Genomic DNA, 23,787 nt, shown 5'->3' on the forward strand with positions numbered 1-23,787 from the left:
GGCACTCAGAGCCCTCTCTGTGGGCACGCATAAACAGAGTTGCCCCCCTCCCCCCACATCTAGGCTGTCCTGGGCTGCTGGGCTCGATTATAAGCATTAAACTTCAGACCTAGTTTTGTGGAAGCAGTGTAGACAACCCTGTAAAGCGCTGTTAAACCCCACTGATTTTCATGCGAAGAACTAAAGCATGATCCTTTACCTGGGAGTAAGCTCGGTTGCTGGCAATGGGGCTTGCTTCTGAGTAAACCCTCCTAGGGTCGTGATTCACCCATTGGAAGAGTTGCACAGTTGCTTCAAAGCAAAGTCACTGACTACCACCAAGCTTACTCCCGAGTAATGTGCACCTCGGAGCCAACAATTTTTTCTAAACTAAAACCTCAGTATTCCGGTTAAACTGCCGTGTTGGCACTTTGCGATAAATAAGTGGATTTTGGATTGCAATTTGGGCACTCGGTCTCGAAAAGGTTCACCATCACTGATCTAAAGTTGCCAGGTCCAGGTACGGAAAGACCTGGAGATTTGAGGAATGGAGACCAGGGAGGGTGGGATTTGGGAAGGGAAGGACCCCCGCAGGGTATAATGTTCCAAAGCAGCCCTTTTCTTCAGGGGAGCTGGTCTTGGTTATCTGGTGATCAGTGGGGGTGTCCAGGTGGCAGTGGCAGCGGAGGAGGAGGAGGAGGAGGAGGAGGAGGAGGAGAAGAAGAGTTGGATTTCTATTCCCCTTTTTCTCCTGTAAGGAGACTCAAAGGGGCTTACAATTTCCTTTCCCTTCCCTCACCCCCCCCCCCCAACAAACACCCTGTAAGGTAGGTGGGGCTGAGAGAGCTCCAAAAAGCTGCGACCAGCCCAAGGTCACCCAGCTGGTGTGTGTTGGAGAGTGCAGGCTAATCTAGTTCCCCAGATAAGTCTCCGCAGCTCAACCGGCACAGCGGGGAATCAAACCTGGTTCTCCAGGTTAGAGTGCACCTGCTCTTAACCATTACGCCACTGCTGCTCCAAGGTCACCCAGCTGGTGTGTGTTGGAGAGTGCAGGCTAATCTAGTTCCCCAGATAAGTCTCCGCAGCTCAACCGGCACAGCGGGGAATCAAACCTGGTTCTCCAGGTTAGAGTGCACCTGCTCTTAACCATTACGCCACTGCTGCTCCAAGGATCCTTGCACTGCTGCGAGGATTTAAAGTTGGCGACTTTACTGCAATCTGAGCTGAATGAACCTTAGCAAATTCATCAGCCATAAATGTGCAGTTGGGGCTATCCAGGACTTAATGCGGAATGTCCTTCAGCCCATCATGATAGGAACTGAGCAGAAAGTGAGGAAATTGGGAGAACCTTTCCGTCACCAGGACACACAGTTGGGACTTCTTTGGAGGTTTTTAAAGATGGGCTGGGTGGCCATCTGTCAGGAGTGCTTTGACCGTGTGTTCCTGCATTGCAGGGAGTTGATGGCCTTTGGGGGTCTCTTCCAACCCTATGATTCTATGATTCAACCCAACATGGGTTCTCCGTCATGTGTGAAGAGGCCATGGGTCGGAGCGCAAGGCAGAGCAAGGCAGCCCATCTCAAGGAGGGAGGCAGATTTTGAAATGTATTTATTTCTTAAAACATTTTCATTTCCACCCGCTCAGGGTCCCCCCAAGGCGGCGAAATTCAAAAACATTTGGACAATTAGAAACAGTATTTAAAATGATAAAACGGATACCATCTGAACCAGGAAGGAGGGCCCGTCATTGCTATATGGGGTTTTCCAAACCAAACAGTTATCACCTGTGGCGGAAGATGCCAACAGAGGAGGGCAGAAGAATCTGACTGGGAAGGGAGTTCCAAAGATTTAGGGGCCACATCGGAAAAGGCTCTGTCTTAGGTTGCCACCCGTCTGGCCTCAAAATGGTCGGGGCAACCGAAGCCAGGCCTCTGAAGATAACAGGAAATTCCATTAAAGGGTAGGAAAAATAAATTAAGTTTGCCGCCAGGGCGGGCACCATTCCCACGTTCCGCCTCGGGCATCGCTGGGCAACAGCCCATCTCTAACCAAGGGTGCTTATTACTCCAGAAACGGGAACGCCTTTCCAAACCTCCTCCCTTGATCAATCCCAGCAGACGCTTCAACTGAAAGGGATGCCAAACGTCGCCAGCCTGGTACCTCTGTGTTAATCTCACAAGAGATCTGGTTGGTAGACGCCAAGGAGGGTTGCTCCTGAGCCACTGTTCAGCGCCAGTTCCCCAGTTCTTGCTGCCTGGCCATGCCCCGTTGTGAGAGCAGGACAGTTCAGATTCAGAGACCATTGTTAGGCATATCCAACGAGTAAATCCATTAAAGAACTGGATTTGATATGTGTCCAGTAACTCCAAAGAGGAAAATCCAGTAAATCCAGAGAGGAAAATCCAGCAAAGAACAGTGCAAGTAACGTGAACAGAAGCCAAGGGAACCTAGTTCAAAACACGCAGCGAAAATTTGGCTACTGTTTCAGTTATTTCGACCTTGGGATTGTTGAGCAAAAAAGTCATCCTTGCATTGACAGAAAGATCCGAGAACCCAACCGAGGTTAAGGCAGAGAAGTCGGGCCTAAAGTCATTGCTCTTAGGGCGGAAGAGCAAGATGTGTTCAAGGGAGTCAGTATAAGAAGGGCAGAAAGATCAGTGTGGATCGTGCCGGCCTTGAAGTAAAGACGATGGAAAGGAATTGCATCTTGCTCTTGGAAATGCTCATCTGAGTTTGTGGCTAAGAAGTTGGTCCAGGTAATAGGCCACACAGAGGTTCTGGGGAATAACCCCAAAGCAAAAAAGATGAACAGGAACTCTGTGCCTTGCGCAAAAGGTATTGATAGAGCAGGACAGTTTATACCAAGCACATAAAAGAAACTCTGTAGGTGCAGCTGCATGAGGTACATTCCTAACCCCGAGTTAGGGCCATATAAATTGGAGACGGCGATTGTATCAAGTTGATTGAGATGCATCCCTGTCAATGTAACTTCTTTTAAATATATGTACTCTGCCTGCTAAGGAGCCGCATAGCGTAGTGGTTAAGTGCTTGCACTGCCACTCACATGGTCAGAAGTTCGAGCCCCCTGTGGGTCAGATATCCTGGCAGCTGGCTCATGGTCAACTCAGCCAGCAAGCCATTTCTTGGTCAGTAAATGAGTACCTAGCGTCCTAGCTCATAGCTAGGGGATAAAGAATAACCGGGGAAAGCAATGGCAAACTACCCAACAAAAATGGCTTGCCTATAAAATCACTGCTTGCAGGGACGGATACGACTGAAGGGGAAACTTTACCTTTACTCTGCCTGCTAAATGTAACCACTGAGTTAATGGAGCCAGCGTGGTGTAGTGGTTGAGAGCAGGTGGACTCTAATCTGGGGAACCGGGTTTGACTCCCCGCTCTGCCACTTGAGCTGTGGATGCTTATCTGGGGAACCAGATCAGCTTGTGCAACACAGCTGGATGACCTTGGGCTAGTCACAGTTCTCTCAGAGCTCTCTCATCCCCACCGACCTCACAAGGTGTTTGTTGTGAGGGAGGAAGGGGAAGGAGATTGTAAGCCCCTTTGAGTCTCCTTTCAGGAGAGAAAGGGGGGATATAAATCCAAACTCCTCCTCCTCTTCCTCCTTCTTCCCTTGATCTGTTTCACATGCATGATAGATAACTAGGCATGTCCCTGACTACTGCCATGGGAAGCGGGATGTTTCCGTTACGTGCGGGTAGGAGTCCAGGTGGTTCGGTCTCTTTCTGTTACTGGCCTTGGGGCACGCTTAAACTCTAGTGTAACTCTTTCTCACATTCTTTGGGAAAATGGGAAAGGGGGTCATTTCTGGATAAAGCAGAACAGGCTTCTTGCAAGCTGGGTGCTTTGTTACCTTTCCAGTAAACAATACTGATTAGCAATCCAGAGTCCATTTGTTGTTTTAAGGATCAAAACCTAACATTGGGGACCTCTGGTTTAACTATTTTTAAAGGAGAGGGCAGGGATGGGGGGGTGCATATGAGCTGGTTCTGCTAATCTCAAAGGCCCCTTCCACACGTGCAAAATAATGCACTTTCAATTCACTTTCACAATAGTTTGCAAGTGGATCAAAAGTGCAAAGCGCCTTGAAAGTGTATTGAAAGTGCCTTATTCGGCATGTGCAGAAGGGACCAAAGAGCCATCTGTCAAATTTGGGGCACCTAGTCTAACATTTCCGTCTTTGTACCCCTTTTCAAAAAGGATGGCTCTCTATGGGACACATATCGACTTGCATTTATTATACATCCATGACACGAGGATACAAATGGATCTGCCTCTCCAAGCAAAAGTTTAATGCACATGCAGAAAAAAATCCACTTTCATAATCGTTTGAAAGTAGATTTTGCTATTTCGCCCAGTAAAACCCAGCTGAAAAGTGCATTGAAAGTAGATTGAAAGTGCATAATTCTGTTTTTAACAACTTTAAAAATTTTGTCACGTTTTTATTTCCTTTTGCTGTTCATCATTCCTGCCTTTTGACCTTATCTTTAAAAAAAACCACGGCATGTGCAGAAGGGGCCTTTGGGCCTTTCCCCACTCTTGTCCTTCCCCTCTATGCCGCGCGCTGCTCTCAGCGCGCAGCATCCTAGGCGCGCGCCCGGCCGTCCCCACGACCCCATCAAAAGGCGCCGTTAAAAAGAGCGCCTGGGATGCTGCGCGCTGAGGGGCGCGACAGCATCAGCTTCGGGGCGGCTGCGCTGTCGCCGCCCCTCTCAGTGGGGAGTGCCGAGGGACCCCGCGCTACTCTCCTCGAGTAGTGTGGAGCTTAAGGTAAGTGGGGAAAGGGCCTGTACTCAGATGGTTTTTTTAGTACGAAAAAGTATCAAGAAAAAGCATCTAGACTTCTATTTAAGTGCCCAAGCACCCCAGCCCCCCCCCCCATTATGCCCCACGTCACACAACACCACTCCAAAACCCAATTCCCAAGGGGGGCTGGCATCCCTTCAGTCCCACCAGTGGCGTTCCTGCCTAGGGACAGGGGGTACCCTATATCCCCGGGCGCCCCCCATTTGGTCACGTGGGGGGGCGCCAACATTTCAGGGTCGTTTGTGTGTTTTTTAATTTTCAAGTGTTTTTTCACGTTCCGGCCTGCAGGGGGCGCATTTTTAAGGCTAGCAGAACCATAATTTCAGGGTACCATCCAAAGACTGTCCTAATGGTACTACCCAAATTTGGTGATTTTTGATTCAGGGGCAGCAAAGTTATGGACCCCCAAAGGGGGTGCCCCATCTCCATTGTTTTCAATGGGAGCTAACCTGAGATGGGGGCTACCCATTTGAGGGACCATAACTTTGGTCCCCTGAACATAACTTCACCAAACTTGGGTGGCATCATAAGAATAGTTAACAGATGATACCCTGGAAATTTGGTGTCACTAGCTAAAAATACATCCCCTTCCAGGCATCCCAAAGAAGAGACTGCCCAAGTTTCTTTGTTTTGCAGTGACTTTGCTCATTGCCCAGCCAATGGGGAATTTCTGAAGGAGCAGGCTGCACATTTTTGAAGATAGAGGCACCAGACTTTCAGGGGTGGCTCCAGGAGGGCCTCTAGTAATAGCATCCCGGTTTGGAGAACTTTGCTTTGGGGGGTTCAATTTTATGGGTCCCAAAAGGCTTATTTTGTTTCCTGCTCTGCACATGAGAACTCTCTCAGCTCCCCACTCCAGAAGCAAAGCTCACCAAGCTTGGATGCTATTACTCAAGGGCTCTTGGAGCCTGAAGTCTGGTGCCTCTATCTTCAAAGTAGTGCAGCCTGCCTGCACTCAGAAATTCCTCGGTAGCTGCAATGGAGCAAATTTAATATAAGAATAACTAGACAGAGGCCTCTTGAAGGGATGTTCTACTAGAACACCTAAATTTCAGGGTATCATCTGTTAACTGACCTGTTTCCTGAGAGACTGAGCAAAGTTATGTTCAGGGGACCAAAGAGATTATAGTCCCCTCAAATGGAGACAACCTCATCTCTTCCATTATGAGGATGAGGAACATTCCGACTGAATCCCATGTGCTTGCTGCCCCTAATTAAACATCACCAAGCGGAATGGTATCATCAGGGCGATCTCCTGAATGATACCCTGAAAATCATCGAATGCCTTAACACAAAAATCGCTCCTGGAGCCAACGCCTAAATACCCCAAAACCCAAATACCGCGCATTAGCACATTTGTTCATATTTGGACAGGACATGTCGGACAATTTTTGTCCGAATCTGCCCAATTTTGCCCAGATTCCAGCTGAATCTGGTATTTGTTTCATCTGAATCTCCAACCCAACCCTCCAAAAGTGATGCTGTTTTCAGGGGTGGGGAGAATCCCACCCAAATAGCATCACTTTCCGTGTTCAACCAGGGACCCCAGATTCTCCTTTAAGATTAGATTTAAAAAGAAAAATCTGAGCTTCGGTTTAAACACCGTGAAAGTGATGCTGTTTTGGGGTGGATTCCACTAGTGTTTGTGAGGCTTTACATGTAATACCCACTTGCACTGGCTTGGAGTTGTTCTCCAGGCTAACAACCTACCTCATAGGGTTGCTGTGATTAGGAAATTAGGAAAAGAGTTGGTGGGGAGAGAGCCATGTATGTTTGCTGGGAGTGGGAAGTGTTTTGTGAGCTGGTACAAAAAATAATTGTTTGGTCATGGTGGGGGAGGGTGGCCGCCCATATGCGGTGAGGCCCCCATGGATTTGTCCCGCGCCAGTTTGCCTAGGTACGCCCCTGAGTCCCACTGTCCAGAGACCTTCACTTTGGTCAAAACAACCCACATTCCCCTGCGCTGAGAAAAGTGTTGGCTAGCAGGTGCCTAACCAACTCATTATAAACTTTACCAGGAAAATAAAACTACAGCAACAGCAGTTAGGGAGGAGCGGGAATATGTGTGTGTGTGTGGGGGGAGGGGGGGTGAAAGGATCCCATATCCCCGGCAGAAGATATGGCATGATCAAACCAGAACTGATGCATTCCTTGAAGTATAGTCTACTAACCCTCTTTCGTAAGGTGTTCCCTGTGTGGTCACCCGAGAAACTAATTCATTTCTTGCCTTCTGTTTTGCAGAATCTTAGAGTCCGCACAATGGGAGGAACCGAATTTTTCACACGCTCATCGACGAAGTTCAAGGGTGCCTTGGCTCAGAAATTCATGTTTGTGGATGGCGACAAAGCCGTAAGCGGGTCTTATAGGTACGGGCATTCTTCTAGAAACAGGAGAGAATTGGGGGGTTACCCCAGTCTGTTTTAGCAACAGCTTGGTTAAAAGTGTGAGGAATTCCATACAGGTACTGGTTCAGGAACAACAGGAATTTTAGTTGTCTTCTGAATAGGTCAGAGTGTAGGATTCAAAGTGGAAGGAAATTTATGGGGTTTTATCTTCTGAAATAATTTATGGGGTTTTTATCTTCTGAAATGATTTATGGGATTTTATCTTCTGAAACAATTTATGGGGTTTTTATCTTCTGAAGTAATGTCCATCATCTTCTAAATGCTTTTCCAGCATCAACGGAAAAGGTATTCTTTGAAAAGCTAAAAAGCAGAGGAAGGTTTTCTTAACCTTTGTCAGACAGGATTCGGATTTTAAATTGGGACGAGGTTTTAAAAGAACTGGTTTAAATCTTTCCTGGTTTTTTTGTTTATTAATTTTATTAATTTATTTTATTGATCAGTGGCGTAGGAGGTTAAGAGCTCGTGTATCTAATCTGGAGGAACCGGGTTTGATTCCCAGCTCTGTTGCCTGAGTTGTGGAGGCTTATCTGGGGAATTCAGATTAGCCTGTACACTCCCACACACGCCAGCTGGGTGACCTTGGGCTAGTCACAGCTTCTCGGAGCTCTCTCAGCCCCACCTACCTCACAGGGTGTTTGTTGTGAGGGGGGAAGGGCAAGGAGATTGTAAGCCCCTTTGAGTCTCCTACAGGAGAGAAAGGGGGGATATAAATCCAAACTCTTCTTCTTCTTCTTCCTCTTCTTCTTCTTCTTGATACCCCCTGCCTTTTCTCCCCCAATGGGGACCCAAAGCAGCTTAGACCACAGGTGTCAAACTCGTGGCCTTCCAGATGTTATGGACTACAGTTCCTATCATCCCCTGCCAGCATCATGGTGGCAGGGGATGATGGGAACTGTAGTCCATAACATCTGGAGGGCCACGAGTTTGACACCTGTGGCTTAGACCATTCTCCACTCAACCATGTTCGGTACTTTATTTTGCATAAAACCACCAAGGAAGGGACACACATGAAGTCCAAAAATAATTCTTGGTTTGTTCCCACACAGCTTCACCTGGTCTGCTGCGAGAACCGATAGGAATGTCATTTCGGTCCTGTCGGGTCAGGTGGTGGAGGCGTTTGACAAGCAATTCCAAGAACTGTACCTCATATCTCGAGGTGTTAGCTTGAAGTCCGTCCCCATGGGTGAGGAGCCAGAACCCGAGCCGGTGATCCTGCCGTCGGTTATGCCCGTGACTCCAGCCAACACTGTAGTGAAGAAAATGGTCAACCCTAAGTATGCCCTGGTGAGAGTGAAAAGCACTGAGAAGATTACCAACAGCAATCACGCGAGCAGTGACCGGAATCTCACCGACCAACAGAGAGTGGAAGCCAAAGGGAAGGCCTTTCCTGAAGGACAGGTGTCCGAGCGGCCGAGTGGCCTCATGGAGAGAGTCCCGCCGATCCACCCAGGGCTCCTGAACCTGGAAAAAGCCAACATGTTTGACTACCTGCCTACTTGGGCTGAGCCAGACCCGGAACCGAGCGAGGTGCTGGGTTACATAAACATTATCGACCCCAAGATGAAAAACGTTCAGCTCTCCCAAATGAACCGCATCAAAGTGTGCGATGTCTCGCAAGCCAGCTCACAGCACAGACAGATGCTCCAACAGAAAACGCAAGGTGCTAAAAATAATCAGAGCAAGCAACCTGCCTCTACCTCTCCCGGCCGTCACGATAACACTTCTTCCTCTGTCCAAATTCAGGAGGCCCCTAACCCTATGGGACACATCCAAAAGGCGCCTAATCCAACGGGACATGCCCAACAAGCTGTTAACGATGCGGATCACAACCTGGAAGCTGCTAACACTACGAGTCAAAACCAGAAGGCCACTAACACTACAAGTCACAACCAGGAAGCTGCTAACACTACAAATCAACACCAAAAGGCCGCTAACACTACAAATCACAACCAGAAGGCTGCTAACGCTACGAGTCAAAACCAGAAGGCCGCTAACACTACGAATCACAACCAGAAGGCCGCTAACGCTACTAGTCAAAACCAGAAGGCCGCTAACACTACGAATCACAAACAGAAGGCTGCTAACACTACAAATCACAACCAGAAGACCGCTAACACGAGTCACAACCAGAAGGCCACTAACACTACAAGTCACAACCAGGAGGCCGCTAACACTACGAGTCACAACCAGGAGGCTGCTAATGCTACAAGTAACAACCAGGATGCCGCTAACACTACAAGTCACAACCAGGATGCCGCTAACCATAGCCCAACTGAAAGGACTAACAGGAAACCTACACCTATAGGTGCCTTTGCCACTTTGGCTTGCAGTGAGCACCTGAAGCAATCGTCATGGACAAAAGTTAATGAGCCAGTGGCAGACAACAGTGTGACTCCTCCAGTCCCCAAACCGAGGACTGTTCACGTGACAGACTTTATCTCCATGAAAAGCACACCTGTCGAAGGTGGAGCAGCTGTAGCCAAAGACACCCAGCCGCAGCACCTAGAAACAGACAGTGCCGGCACAAAGGTTGAGGAAAGTCCCAGAAAGCCCAACGATGGGGGGAGCCCGTGCAAGCTGACGAGGCAGGCAGCCATCTCTCAGAAATTGGATATCTGCCCCATGAATGGGGTGCAAGGGGGTGAGGCAGACGAGGACGAGGAAGAGGCCTACCTAACGTTCAGCGACCAGGGAAGCTTGTCCAGTGGTTCCGCTGCCCACAGCTGCCAACACTCCAACGCGTCGTCCATCTCAGACGAGTACTTCGAGGTGAGGGACCGCTTTGGGCCTCTCCGCCGGACCTATTCCGATGACCTCCCCAATGGGGAAGGAGGGCATAGCCCTTGCCAACAAAGGAAGCTGAGCGAGCCACACGTGAGCCGGGGCACATTTGTGAGTCCACTGGGCAGCCCCCAGCCGATGTTGAGCCCAGGTTTGGAGCAGGCTGGGAGGAGGAGGCTGCGAAGCGACAGCATAGAAGAGATTAGGTGTGTTTTGGGAAGGGGCCGTAGCCCACGTGTTTTGCCCGAAGGCTACATTACCTGTCCGAGCAATGCTCCACAGGTAGGATTATCTGTTGTAACCTTCTATGCATAGTGTTGTTTTTTTGTAATTGTCTGCAAAGATACTGAAATAGCTCGATGAGACCAGTTTTGTTGTGATATTCACACTCTTGTTTTGTTAACAATTCAGAGTATGTGATGTATAAAAAACAGGGTGGGTCCAGAGATTATTCATGCCGCACTTATCACTTGATAGCACTGTAATGTTTTATCAGTGGGAGTATTATTTTCTCAAACGTGTTGGGTAACAGGAAGCCTGAACTCGAATACACCTTGAAAAACCACAAAGATAAACAGTCCGGGGGTTCACACACAGCAGGAAACAGGCAGTTATCACTTGAAGGCAATAGGTGCCTCACTCCAGCCTTTGTCTGAAAACTTGGCTGTCCACATACATTTGCACAAAAGGCCCCAATCCACACATAACAAACAGATTCCCCATGCGAACTTTTGATTCGATGATTATCTGATTCGATGATTCGATGTCCAGTTTGAAATTCCCAGGTGTGGGTGGGCCCAATTTGAATCGGGACCCGCAGGGAGAACGGACTTCTCCCGTGCCATTTTCCCACGCTGAAGGGATGTCAGGAAGTTGCAATTTGCTTTGTGAAGGACATTTCTAAATGGCGGTCAAGCCACAGCAGGGAAAGTTTCCCCAACAGAGCATTCGGCGGCTACCAGCAACCGTTTCTGGTCAGGCTTAAAACTGCCTCTCCCGACACTCCGGGAGTCCAATTCTGAATTAGGCCCAACAGAATTAGGCCCAACGGAAAGCACAGAATTCCCAAGAATACATCCGAGGTGTGAATCGGCCCCAAGAATTTATGCCACACTGATAACTCGAAGGGAAAAAAAGCAGGCTTTTGAAGAGGGTGGAAGTTTCGTAAGTGTCTTTATTTAGTCCCTTGGGTGACCATTACTCGCCAGGTGATCAGGCGCATGGCTATTTACAAGCCATGCATTACAAGCATCAGTCCCTGATGCAGCTGAGCCTATAATGACCTCGGAGCATCTCGGGATGATAACGCCAAGGGCGCACTGCAGGCGGTTGATCCAAGAAGTTGGGATAGTCTGGAACTCATCCTAAAAGTTGACTTCAAGTGCCAACTTTGTAAGAATTTCAGATGTGAGACTCCTTCCGCACATGCAGAACAATGCACATTCAATCCACTTTCACAATTGTTTGCAAGTGGATTTTGCTATTCCACACCGTAAAATCCAACTTCAAAGTCCACTGAAAGTGGATTGAAAGCGCATTATTCTGCATGTGTGGAAGGGGCCTAGGTTGTGCAGAATCAGCAGGCATTATGAGCTGATTCTGGGGTCACTCAAGTCGGGATGCGCTCTCGGAGAGTTGCAAAATCCCTATGCGTGCCCAGACCTGTACCTCCCATCAATCTTGCTGCTGTTCTACTACAGAGGTATTTCTTTGGAAAATGGGTAAAGCTATTTCTCCAGACCTGGGGCTAACTTTTTGCCTAATTTAGAGTTTTGTTATTGGAGATTTCAAACTGGGGTCTCTTCGTGTGTTTCAATTGTTGTTGTTTTATTATAAGCTTCTTTGAGTGTTGCACGGTAGAACGGCAGCTGAGAAGCATGTTGAATAAATAAAATAAATGAGATGAACGCCCAGCACTCTAAGGCTCATTCCGCACATGCAGAATAATGCACTTTCAAACTGCTTTCAGTGCTCTTTGAAGCTGTGCGGAATAGCAAAATCCACTTGCAAACAGTTGTGAAAGTGATTTGAAAATGCATTATTTTGCGTGTGCGGAAGGGGCCTAACACTACTTCAGGTTGAATTAGGCGAACACAGCTGTAATCATATAAGCAAACCGGCGATTCAACTGACTTGAAGGAACCGCTCCTCCCCAGGATAACATAAATGAGCGCTGAATGAGAAGTCCAGTTATCCAGGAGGGTGACAGCAACATCTGGGTTCCTGAAGGGTAGAAGGGCAAACTTCTGGAAGAGCTGTTTTCTTCCAGCTAAAGGACACAGTCCTTCCCCTTGCTGAGTTCCTCTGTTTCTCTCGCCGGGAAAATCCCAATTTAATTACTCAGTCGAAGGACCCTGAGGCAAGACGTCTGCCATTTCCCAAATTCACTTCACACCTCCGGTAGCCAAAACCTGTCAGGCCGCCTCTTTCCCCATAAAATCCCGTGTTCTGTGCCCAAACATTGCAAAACGCTCCTGCCCTCCAGCATTGATAGCCCTAATACTCTCCGTAGATTTATCCCTCCACCTCCCCAAGTCAAAAGAGACAGTCTTGAGGAGGACCAATCAGGGGTGAAGACATCCAGGGAAGAACCCCGGACAGGTTTGTCCGACAATGTGGCATTATCATCCTTGTAAATCTGAGGTTTGCCACGGCCTACGAATGGGAGCAAGCCCTGCTCAGCTGTGGCTGCCGGGCTCCTTTACAACTGCGCGTGTCATTACTCAAGAGTAGGCCAGCGACTGTGCTGTCAAACAGGAAGGTTAGCGTCTGTTTGTCAACACGGTGGCAGCCTGTTTGGCTGGTTTCTGGGCTGACCCAAGCAGGGCACTCTCAGTCAGCGCTCGCCATTGTCAACCCGTGTTCCTCGAGGCTTGCCCCAAATCGGCGAGAAACGAAGAACGCCCTAAGAGCAGAAATAGCAAAACAAAAATCCATAGAACAAGACGAGGCCAGCTATTTAATAAAGTGAGGTGAACCAGTAGCCTGGGGGCGGGGGGAGGATTTTGGAAGGCAGGAGCCATCACCAGCTCTGAACATTCCTGAGGATTTGGCCACGATACCTGGAACAGAAAGAATTTGAGGTGTTTCATCTAGAATCCATTGGCATACCGTAAAGCCTGCCTTCCAAAGCTGTCATTTTGTCCAGGGAGGAAATTTGTGGCGCATTATAAGCTTCAGACTATAGAGATCAGTTTCCCCAGAGAAAACGGCAGCCCCGGAGGGCAGGTCTGACGGCAGGGATCTCCGCGCTTTTCATCGCACAAACCACATTATATATTTCACAAATATGCAAGGGTGCAGTGTTGAACACTGGGCTCGGCGATCGGCTGCTGGCTCTGCCTCAAAAAAGTCAGGTGGACTTTGGAGACGGAGCTCACAATTCGAAGCTGGACCCGGCAAGGCCAAGCCCGGCGTTGAATGGTCTTCTCTCTGCAGTCAACTGGGCTGCATTTTGAAGACCCCTGCTCTATGGGGCCGTCTGCACATGCAGAATAATGAACTTTCAATCCACTGTCACAATTGTTTGCAAGTGGATTTGCTGTTCCACACAGCTGCAAAGTGCATTGAAAGTGGATTGAAAGTGCATTATCTCCCCCTTTCTGATGGTGCATTATTTTACAAACATCCGCTGCTTCTCTTAAAGGCTTTTCTTAACCACTTCCTCCAAACACCTTTAGAATAAGGCTCTTATACTTGTTGACTGCTAAGAAAGGTTTTAATGTAATTCTAAAAAAAAGAACACAAATTTCTATTCTCAAATGTCTGATTAGTCTCTTCCACAGATATTCCAAGTGGACATTTATTTATTTGGATTTTTAAAAACCATAATAAATTATTTTTTTCACACGTGGTATTCTGATACATTTATTTAGATAGTTATACCCCGCTTTTCTTCCCATTGGGGATCCACAGTGGATCCAACAATGTTCTTCTACAACGTTCTCTAACAATGTACACAACAACGTTCTCCTCTCCATCTGCACAGCAGCAGTGGCTTAGGAGGTTAGGAGCGTAGGAGGTTAGGAGCAGCAGTGGCGTAGGAGGTTAAAAGCTCGTGTATCTAATCTGGAGGAACCGGGTTTGATTCCCAGCTCTGCCACCTCAGCTGTGGAGGCTTATCTGGGGAATTCAGATTAGCCTGTACACTCCCACACACGCCAGCTGGGTGACCTTGGGCTAGTCACAGCTTCTTGGAGCTCTCTCAGCCCCACCCATCTCACAGGGTGTTTGTTGTGAGGGGGGAAGGACAAGGAGATTGTAAGCCCCTTTGAGTCTCCTGCAGGAGAGAAAGGGGGGATATAAATCCAAACTCTTCTTCTTCTTCTCTCCTCTATTTTATCCACACAACAACCACTCTGTGAGGTAGGACAAGAGGGCGCAATCGACACAATATCATTGCCAGTGAAGATTCGCGCTGGGTCTCCCAAATACTAGTCCGACACTCTAATCACTAGGCCATGCTGATTGTCACCCACATGCTTAGGGCCACAGGCTACAGACGTGGCTTTGCAGATGAAAAGAAACCGGCCCAAGCCCCAAACAACATCTTGCTTTTTACTCCCTGAGAAGTGAATGGCATTTTCAATTTGCCTTCACAAGGTAGGCTTTTGCAAGGCTGGGCTTGCCGAAGGCGTTGAAGGTCTGACAGAGCACTGGGTCAGGCTGTTCCTGGAGATCTTTCAAACAGCTTCACAGCGTTCCCACGAGGTGCCGGCCTTTAGAACTACCAGCAACACAAAAACCCACCCAGTGTATTTTCTTTCGTGTGAAATAAGGAACGTGTCCAAAGGACAGTTCTGCAGACCCGCGGCCAAATGTGGATTCGTGGGGTTTTCCTTCCACAAAAAAAACCCACCTGAACCTATGGGTTTCCCCAATAAATTAATTTCGATGCACTTAATGAATTTGTTACACGGCGGGCAATTTTTATGAATGACTCACACACCACGTGCGTGTCGAACATATTGCTTTGGGAAAGTGGCAAGCTGTTTTCAGTTGTGTTGGAAAGGAATCTCAAGTCACGGGTGACTTATGGTGACCCGGTAGGGTTTCCAAGGCAAGAGATGGAGGTGGTTTGCCATTGCAAACAAACCTGGACTTCCTCAGTCGCTTCTCATCTGAGTACTAACCCACCAGGCCAGCTATGCTTAGCTACCGAGATCCCATGAGATCCACCCAGGCTGGGCCATCCAGATCAGGTAAAGTTGGTTTTAGGATCACCAGACGAGGCTACCCTGCATGATTTCTTCTACCGATTCTTCATGCTCGAGGATCTCTCGAATGTGATCGTTCAGTGTGAAAATATTTGGAGCTTTTTAGTTTCGAAGAAAGCCCTCCAAGGTCAAGAAAAGAGGGTGTTTCAGGGGTCCCAGCCTCTTCGGTACATATCCAGATTCCGAAGGACCCTTCCGCACTTGCAGAATAATGCACTTTCAATCCACTTTCAATGCCCTTTGCAGCTGTGCGGAATAGCAAAATTCACTTGCAAGCAATTGTGAAAGTGGATTGAAAGTGCGTTATTCTGCATGTGCAGAAGGGGTCTAAGATCTGCTTCAAAAGCCCTCCTCGAGGGTCTCTTCCAAAAGGTCATTTCTCTGCCGCATCATCAAAGTCCTTGGAAATTCCTCGGCCTCTGTCTTTTATAATGTTATTCATTCTCCTTCCACAGCTGCTTCGCTTATCTCTTATTCCGGCTTTTAACCAGAGGGATTGCCCGGTTTTACCACTATTTACTTTTCTGCTATTTATAACCAGTTGGGAGATTGCAGTTGTGTTCCGGTTTGCCACTTCAAGTCCCTCTTGTATTAATGATTTTACTGCTGCTGCTTTTATTTAGTCGTTTTAGCTCATTGTTTCTGTTGTTGGAACTGTTTTTTGAAGTCGCCTCAGAAATGTTTTTTTTCAATTGGGAGTCTGGAGTAGAAACATTGTTGATGAATAAATAAAATGCAATTCTCAGACTGTTTCCATCGCTGCAAGGGGGAGTTTAACTCCAAAAGGTTTATTCCTCCTGCAGTTATGAGCTGTGGGCTGTACTATCATGCAGTACAAGTGAAAACTTTTCTGGTTCAAGAAATCAAGTTTCTAGCCCTTCTGGACTGCAAAGTTAGACGTGAAGTGCAGGGGTAATATATAATTAAATAGACAAGAGTCAAGGGTAAAATATCCTTTTTTGCTCTTTGTTCCTCCCCATGACTACCCAAAATAATTGCACAAATAATTCACGAATGATCTTTTAACACCACGCCGCATCGTTTACCGTTCCTCAGCGGAAGAATTTTCATCCTTAACTAAGCGCCGTGCCTAGAACGGATGCACAAATCTTGGCCTTGGGAACAGGACTGCCAATAACTAGTCAGCGAATTCGTGGGCAGTCCATGGGATTCGTCCGCTAATTTAGAAGCTTTTAGCGTAATTGTTATTTTTGAGACACTGCAGGCAGCCGTGACTGCCTTCAAAACGGCATTCCTCTTTTCTCGCAGAAGGAGGGAACGCCTCTCCTAAGACAGGACTCATTTCGGCAGGATGATCATCCCATTCGTGAATCAGTGAAAACTCACATAATGAGTTTTCTTACTTCTGAACAGCTCAGCATTTGGTCAAACCGCAGACTAAACCCACAGTCGGAAGCCTCGGTTTTGAAAGCATTTTTTCCTGGGCCGCTGCTTAAATCCTGCTCCTTAGCGTGATGTTAGCAACACGGCTGGGACACCCAAAACACAACACTGCTGAACAGATATTATAGAAAAAAGCTTTTTTTAATTGGGCATTAGATTATCCAGAAATCTGGATTAACCAGGATTTGCCCAGCAGACAAACCCGTTCTTTCAGCACATATCAGTTGTCCATCACTGCTCGATGGCCGCAACTTTGGGTGCCCAATTCCCCCTTGAGCTGTTAGTAACCAATTCTGCCAGGGAGGATTGACTGCAGCCTGCATACTTGCCTCCCTATAGGGTAGGACAGCACCCTGGCCTCACCAGCCATGGGTGCAGTCATGGTGTTCCCAAGGAACGAGGTGAGGGCAGGGGCGTAGCTGCCAGGGGATGGAGAGTCTTGCCCAAGGCGCTTGCCAGTGCGTGGGCAGTGCGTGGGCATTCCGGGGGCAGTCCAAGGCATGGTGGGGGTGGGCAGGGGCACAGGGCACACACGTGCCCCAGGCGCAGTTCTCCCTCGCTTCACCCCTGGGTGTGGGTCACTGTGGTTTCCACTGAGTAGAGCAGCAATTTATTTACTTTATTTATAGTCCTAATGAGGACCCTCGAAGAGGCTTATAACGTCTTCCCTGCCTCCATTTTTTCCTCACGACAACCCTGCGAGGTAGGCTAAGGCTATGTCGTTGGAACAGCATTCCCCAGCGAGCTTTCATAAAGCTCCAGTATCCAAGGCGTTGGATTAACTAGCTTTCCCCTGGATTGCTAGATAACAAAACGTTTGCAGTATCCGACAAGGAGCAAGCTAAGACTTCATACTCCGCTGACTCGACAGAGGTTTGAAGCACTTATAAAAGAAAAATGTTGTAGCCACATTGCTTTGGGATGATTTACAAATCTTGGGGCAATCTGTGAATTGCAGATGGTTAAAAATAACCTACTGCTGTAAATGAACTTCCAACGCATCTTCTCTAAAAGAGCAGGCCATACAATAGGCAAAAAAGCGAGGGATTTTCCATACCTGGATACAGGATGCGGCTAATCATTCCGGGAATGATTATGACAATCATGGGCAGCATTTTTAAGTAGCTGGCGAGGACGGATCCGGCTTTGGCGTGGTTCAGGTCTCTTGCAGACAAAGATCTTTGAACAATGACCTGCCAGAAATATAAATGGAGGCTGGTGTTACTTTGACCCAGAATGTGGTCTCGATATTATTCGATAGCTGTTAACTGCTTTTTAAAACACTTGTTTGTAAGCTCAAAACTGACTCACAAAAATCAGCAGTATTTTTAAAATGTCCTTATGTTTGGCTACTTCGCTTTTCTGCCCAAGGAGAACGCCCAAAGTAGCTTCTGAACAGTGCCGGAGTTAGGGGGAACTGCGCCCGGGGCACGCGTGCGTCTTGCGGCCCTGCCACACTCCCACCCGCCACGTCCCGAAATGCCCCTGGAACAGCCCAGAATGTCCCTACACCCCCACGCACCCCCTGGCCCCCTTGGCACTATGCCACTGCTTCCAACATTCTCCCTTTGGGCTGTTTCACCCTCACCACAACAACCTTGCGAGGTAGGCGATGGTGTCTCGCTAAAGGGCACATGATGGTGGCTGAGCTTTGAGTAAAAGTTAGGGCAATCCAGAGAAAGGGGGTAGGAACACAAAGGGTTTACAAAGCAGCATAGGAATCTCGTTTGCCCCAGCGGGGATCTGAGATTGTAAGCAAGCCCCACTGGAAGAAAAGCCCAAGAGCAAAACTCTTCTAGGGGAAACTGTGAACAATAGTAAAGAGGTTTTTCTCCTTTCGTTTCCTCTGCACTTTAAAGTTACCTCCCATTTTCTATTATTAGCAAGACCAAAATCTTTCATCCGTTGGTTCTGCCATTATGCCAAACTTCCCATTTTACTTGGCGGTTCCTCTTTCTCTGATCCCTGTTGTTCCGTTGGATCACTGTCCCTACTTTGATCCTTTTAGGCCTGCCCAAAATCTTTTTTAGAATTGCTTCCTAGTCCCCTCTTCCAAGGTCTGGAAGGTGGCAAATGGATGCATCTTGCGTCTAAGGCTGATTATCCACAGCTGCTCTGCCTCGCAGCGATAAAACATTTCCTTCAGGGCAGACATTTCTATACTGACATGCTCTGTGTTACGGTACCACAGATCCTGAAAGCGCTTTCCGCACATGCAGAATAATGCACAGGCAATCCACTTTCACAACTGTTTGAGAGTGGATTTTGCTATTTCACACAGTAAAATCCAGCTGCAAACTGCATTGAAAGTGGATTGAAAGTGTGTTATTCTGCAGGTGCGGAAGAAAACAGGGAAACCCAGATGTTTCCCCTCGCTTTGGGGTTTCCGCTCCTTCCGATCTCCGCCCCCCCTCCTCACTCTTCACAGGAATTTCCGTAGGATCTACAGCCGGCTTTTGTGAAAAGCACAAAAATATTGATACGCCAGAAATAGCAATAGTACACAGAAATGTTGATATGACATAGAGCCGTGGTGGCGAACCTTTGGCACTCCAGATGTTATGGACTACAATTCCCATCAGCCCCTGCCAGCATGGCCAATTGGCCATGCTGGCAGGGGCTGATGGGAATTGTAGTCCATAACATCTGGAGTGCCAAAGGTTCGTCACCACTGACATAGAGATATCAATATAAAAAAGGTAAAGGGTTTTTTAAATGAAGCAGGCAATCTTGTGAAGATGTATTGTCGAAGGCTTTCACGGCCGGAATCACTTCGGTGCTGTGTGGTTTCCGGGCTGTATGGCCGTGTTCTAGCAGCATTCTCTCCTGACGTTTCGCCTGCATCTGTGGCTGGCATCTTCAGATCCTCTGAAGATGCCAGCCACAGATGCAGGCGAAACGTCAGGAGAGAATGCTGCTAGAACACGGCCATACAGCCCGGAAACCACACAGCACCCAAATCTTGTGAAGGCCGGGAGCAACCCGGAAGTGAGGGCAGGCAAGCCGGGCAGTGGGCAGTGGGGCACCTCCTCGTGTGTAAACAGAGAAATGCGAGGAGACTCCACAACCGCAGCAAACAGCTCCAAGGAAAATCTACATTTATAATGGGTCTAAGAACGTTAAAGAGCGTCCTGCAGCTCGTAATGTCTCATTTGACATACTGCGACTGCCAAGGTATATATTTTAGGTAACCCATGAAAGTACAAACAGCATAAGGATGTAAGAACACTAGATCGATGGTCGACCAAGTCCAGCATCTAGTTTCACGCAGAAGCCAACCAGGTGCCCTGAAGGGCCAAAAGACAGGGCATAGATGTCGAGGCCTTCCCCTGATGTTTCCTTGTAGAGTTGGGATTCAGAGATTGACTGCCCTTAGATGTGGAAGTTCTGTGCATTTCATTGTGGCATAAAAACATAATGTGGAATGATGCTTTTCTGAGCATATTAGAATATAGAGGTTGAGACCCTCTCCTGATTTTCCTTCTTGGGCTGGGATTGAGAGGTTGACTGCCCTTAGTTGTGGAGGTTCTGTGCAGTCATTGTGTCATGAGGACACATTGTAGAATTATGTTTTCCCAAGTGTTTTTTCCCAACATAAAACAAACAAGTATAGATGTCGGGGCCTTCCCCTGCTGTTTCCTTCTACTACTGAGATTCAAAGGTTGACCGTCCCCAGATGTGGAGGTTCTATTAAGTCACAGGGGCATGAAGCATGCTGAAGAATGTGTTTTTTCCCCCAAGTGTATTTCAAACCAAACCAATGCAACCTCTTTTAGCCCGGCTGTGGCAACCCCTGGCATGCAGAGAAAGTTACCCGTCAGCAATATGTGCTTTTAGAGGGTGTGGGGCTGGCAAAGAGATGCTTGTTTGGCATGTCCCTCTTTTCATCAGTGAAACCACGGAGGGCGTGTCTCTCTCTGCCTCTCAGGTGGCCTTAGGCAAAGCAGCTCTCTCTTTCTCCGTCCCCCAAATCCTCTTCAGAATCAGGGATAACAAACAGCCATCTTTACCGACCGATGGCTGAGATAATGCGCGGCAAACCTTTGCAACTCTCCAAAAGTCCTATACGGGAGCAAAAAGCTATTTTTAGCAAGCATGCAAACTTCAGCCGTCTCCTCCGACCCCGTAGCCTGTGGTTAGGGTTGGGAAATACCTGGAGATTTGGGGGGTGGGGCCTGAATAGGGGAGGGGCTTCAGTGGGCTATGATGTCATAGAGTTCACCTTGCAAAGTGTCCACTTTCTCCAGGGAAGCGGATCAGTGGGAGATCTCCAGCCGCCTCCTGGAGGTTGGCAGCTCTCTCAAAGTGGGCCTAGAGTCTGAGTTGCAGAAGGTGGTGCAAACCAGCCTTCTCTTCTCTCCTTCGTGCACTTCCGTTTGGAGGATCAAGTGCAGCCTACGACGTTCCTGCAGATTTGGAGCCAGTGCCTCTGGAGGGAGAATTTGGGAAGGGGTTTCGCCTCTATGATATATTGTAGAGTCGGCCCTTCACAGCTGCCGTCCGTCGTCTCTGGCAAACTGACCTCTAGACTCTGAAAACCATTTGCAATTTCAGGATAACTCCAGCTCTTACCTGGACGCAGAGGCATAGCTCTAAGGGGACGGGGGGGCGCGATGCACCAGGTGCGCGCCCCTGTGGGGGTATGGCAAGGGTGTTCCGGGGGCATGGCGGGGGCGTTCCAGTGTAAGACGGGGCCGAGGACGCACCGGTGCACTGGGCGCTTTCCCCCCTTGCTACGCCTCTGCCTGGACATTTATTTTATTTAAGTATCAGATTTTATTTATCAGATTTACCGATTTATTAGATTTTCTGGTTTTTCAATCACCGCTCTTATGGCGACTGGCGTTAAAACAGTTGAAATGCGTTTAAATAAAATAACCTACTTAGAAAACCAGAAAATATTTGCATTAGATAGTCAAACTATTAAAACACATGGCTAGCACCATCCCACTGACAAAGCATCCTGGAAATGTAGATTACACCCCAAAGGCCGACCTAACCTTGCAGACCTTGCGGAAAATAAAAATGTTCAGCAGGGCGTGGTGTTATCAGACAGCACATATCACAGGGGCCACAACTGAGAAGCCCCTGCAAGGCTTAGCAACTCAGTGCCTCTTACTGAGATCCCCACAACCTCAAGGAGAACAAGATCTCTCCTTCCCTTTGGGGCAAACGGGTTTCCCTCTCTCTGCCTTTGAAGCTTCCCAGATTTTAAAAAAAATATTCCGAATCCTTTTCATTTTGAGGACAGCAGCCGATGTTCTGAGACAGCACGGTGAGCCACATTAATACTTTTTTCTCTTCCAGTTCACAAGAACGGGTACGGCAAGGCTTATACCTGGCCACTGGAAGGAGATTTATTTATTCGTGATGTTTATACAACACCCCCAAGAGATAGGTTACAGTCAGCTCATCTAGCGAGATTCCATGCCAGAGTGGAGATTCGAACCTGGGTCTCCCAGATTTTAGTCTGATGCTAGGGTTGCCAGCTCCGGGTGAGGAAATGCCTAGAGATGTTGGGAGTGGAGCATGGAGCGGGCAGCGTATGTGTGGGGTGTAATGCTATAGGACCCACCTTCCAAAGTGGCCATTTTCTTCCGGGGGACTGGTCTCTATCACCTGGAGATCAGCTGGAATCCCAGGAGATCTCCAGCCATCCCCTGGAGGTTGGAAAGCCCATCTGACACTCTAACCACTACACCACCCTGGCTCAGGCCATTGGCAAGCCATGCAAATGAGCGATGGTCAGATGCCACCTCCATCTCCAAATCAGCCCCGAGTCACTAAAGCCAATCATCTTGTGCCTTAATCACAGGGCTGTTGTGCTCTTCCCCCCATTTCAGAGATGAGGAAGACCGAGCTCGACAGTCTCCAGGACCTCTAGCATCCTGGCTCTTTCCCTACAACAGGTTCAGGAGACGCAAAGCACGAACATTCAAGTTGCTCCAGTCAACCCGTGACTCAAGGGAAATGTGATTCATGCTCATTTAGGACATGACCAGACAATGCTCACCTGTCTTGGGGCTTGGGGCTTTCCGTGGGGCTTTCCGTGGAAGAATAGTGATTCACGACACCCCAACATGACACAGGAGACATATAAGGCTCCTGGCAACCACAGACAGGTGACGGCATTTGGTAGATGGCAGGACAGATGTGGTTGAGACAGAAGGACCGAGTAGAGTCAAGTTGGGCGTGGAAACCATATCCAGTGCCCACGGGACTGAGCCCTGCGGCCATCACTGGGAAGGGTTTCACGTGAGCACCTCTGGAAGCGCATGAAACACACTGGGTCATCAGGAGAGTCAGATGACACCAAATGAGGAGAGGTAGCGAAGATCGCACAGGACAGGGTCAGAATTCAACATGACCTGGACAAATTACAGAGCTGGGCCAAAGCTAACCAAATGAATTTAAACAGAGATAAATGTAAGATACTGCATTTAGGTAGAAAAAAATGAAATGCACAGAGGTAAGATGGGGCAAGAGTACTGGATCTGGGAGTCTAAGCAGACCACCAACTGAACACGAGTCAGCAGTGTGATGCAGCAGCCAAGAAAGCCAATGCGATTCTGGGCTGCATCAGTAGGAGTTTAGAGTCTAGACTGAGGGACGCAATAGTACCTCTCTATTCTGCTATGGTCAGACGTCACCTGGGATACTGTATCCAGTTCTGGGCACCGAAGTTGAAGAAGGATATTTGCAAACTGGGACGGGTCCAGAGGAGGGTGACCAAAATGGTCAAAGGTCCAGATTCCATGCCCTATGAGGGGACTGAGTATGTCTAGGCTGGAGAAGAGAAGGTTGAAGGGTGATATGATAGCCATGTTGAAATATTTGACAGGATATGTAAAAGAGGGAGCAAGCTTGTTTTCTGCTCCTCCAGAGACTACTAGGACAAGGAGTAATGGATTGAAGGTGCACTAAACATTAGGAAGAACCTCCTGACAGCCAGGGCTGTTGGACAGTGGAATAGGCTGCCTTGGAGGGTGGTGGAGTCTGCTTCTTTGGAGGTTTTTAACCAGAGGCTGGATGGCCATTTGCCAAAGGGGCTTCCTGCATGGCAGTGGGTTGGACTGGATGGCCCTTCTGGCCTCTTCCATGATTCTACAAGAACCCACAACTGATTTTGACGGGACTCCTCTGGGGTTGCCAGTGTGATGTAGGGGTTAGCAGTGGT

At 48.2% G+C, this 23,787-nt stretch overlaps 2 protein-coding genes across 2 annotated transcripts in view; one reads left to right on the forward strand and one right to left on the reverse strand.

Annotated features, from left to right (window-relative positions):
* Positions 1-23,787, reverse strand: part of SLC5A10 (solute carrier family 5 member 10) — a 132,244-nt gene that overhangs the window by 64,130 nt on the left and 44,327 nt on the right. Inside the window, exon 9 of the mRNA XM_048494819.1 lies at positions 17,668-17,803. Within this exon, the coding sequence (XP_048350776.1) occupies positions 17,668-17,803 (136 nt within the window). The remainder of the gene's footprint in view (positions 1-17,667; positions 17,804-23,787) is intronic.
* Positions 1-23,787, forward strand: part of FAM83G (family with sequence similarity 83 member G) — a 54,383-nt gene that overhangs the window by 26,312 nt on the left and 4,284 nt on the right. Inside the window, exons 3-4 of the mRNA XM_048494818.1 lie at positions 7,046-7,170; positions 8,256-10,272. Coding sequence (XP_048350775.1) covers positions 7,046-7,170; positions 8,256-10,272 — 2,142 coding nt within the window. The remainder of the gene's footprint in view (positions 1-7,045; positions 7,171-8,255; positions 10,273-23,787) is intronic.

Source organism: Sphaerodactylus townsendi, linkage group LG04, assembly GCF_021028975.2.
Source record: "Sphaerodactylus townsendi isolate TG3544 linkage group LG04, MPM_Stown_v2.3, whole genome shotgun sequence".
NCBI classification, from domain to species: Eukaryota; Metazoa; Chordata; class Lepidosauria; order Squamata; family Sphaerodactylidae; genus Sphaerodactylus; species Sphaerodactylus townsendi.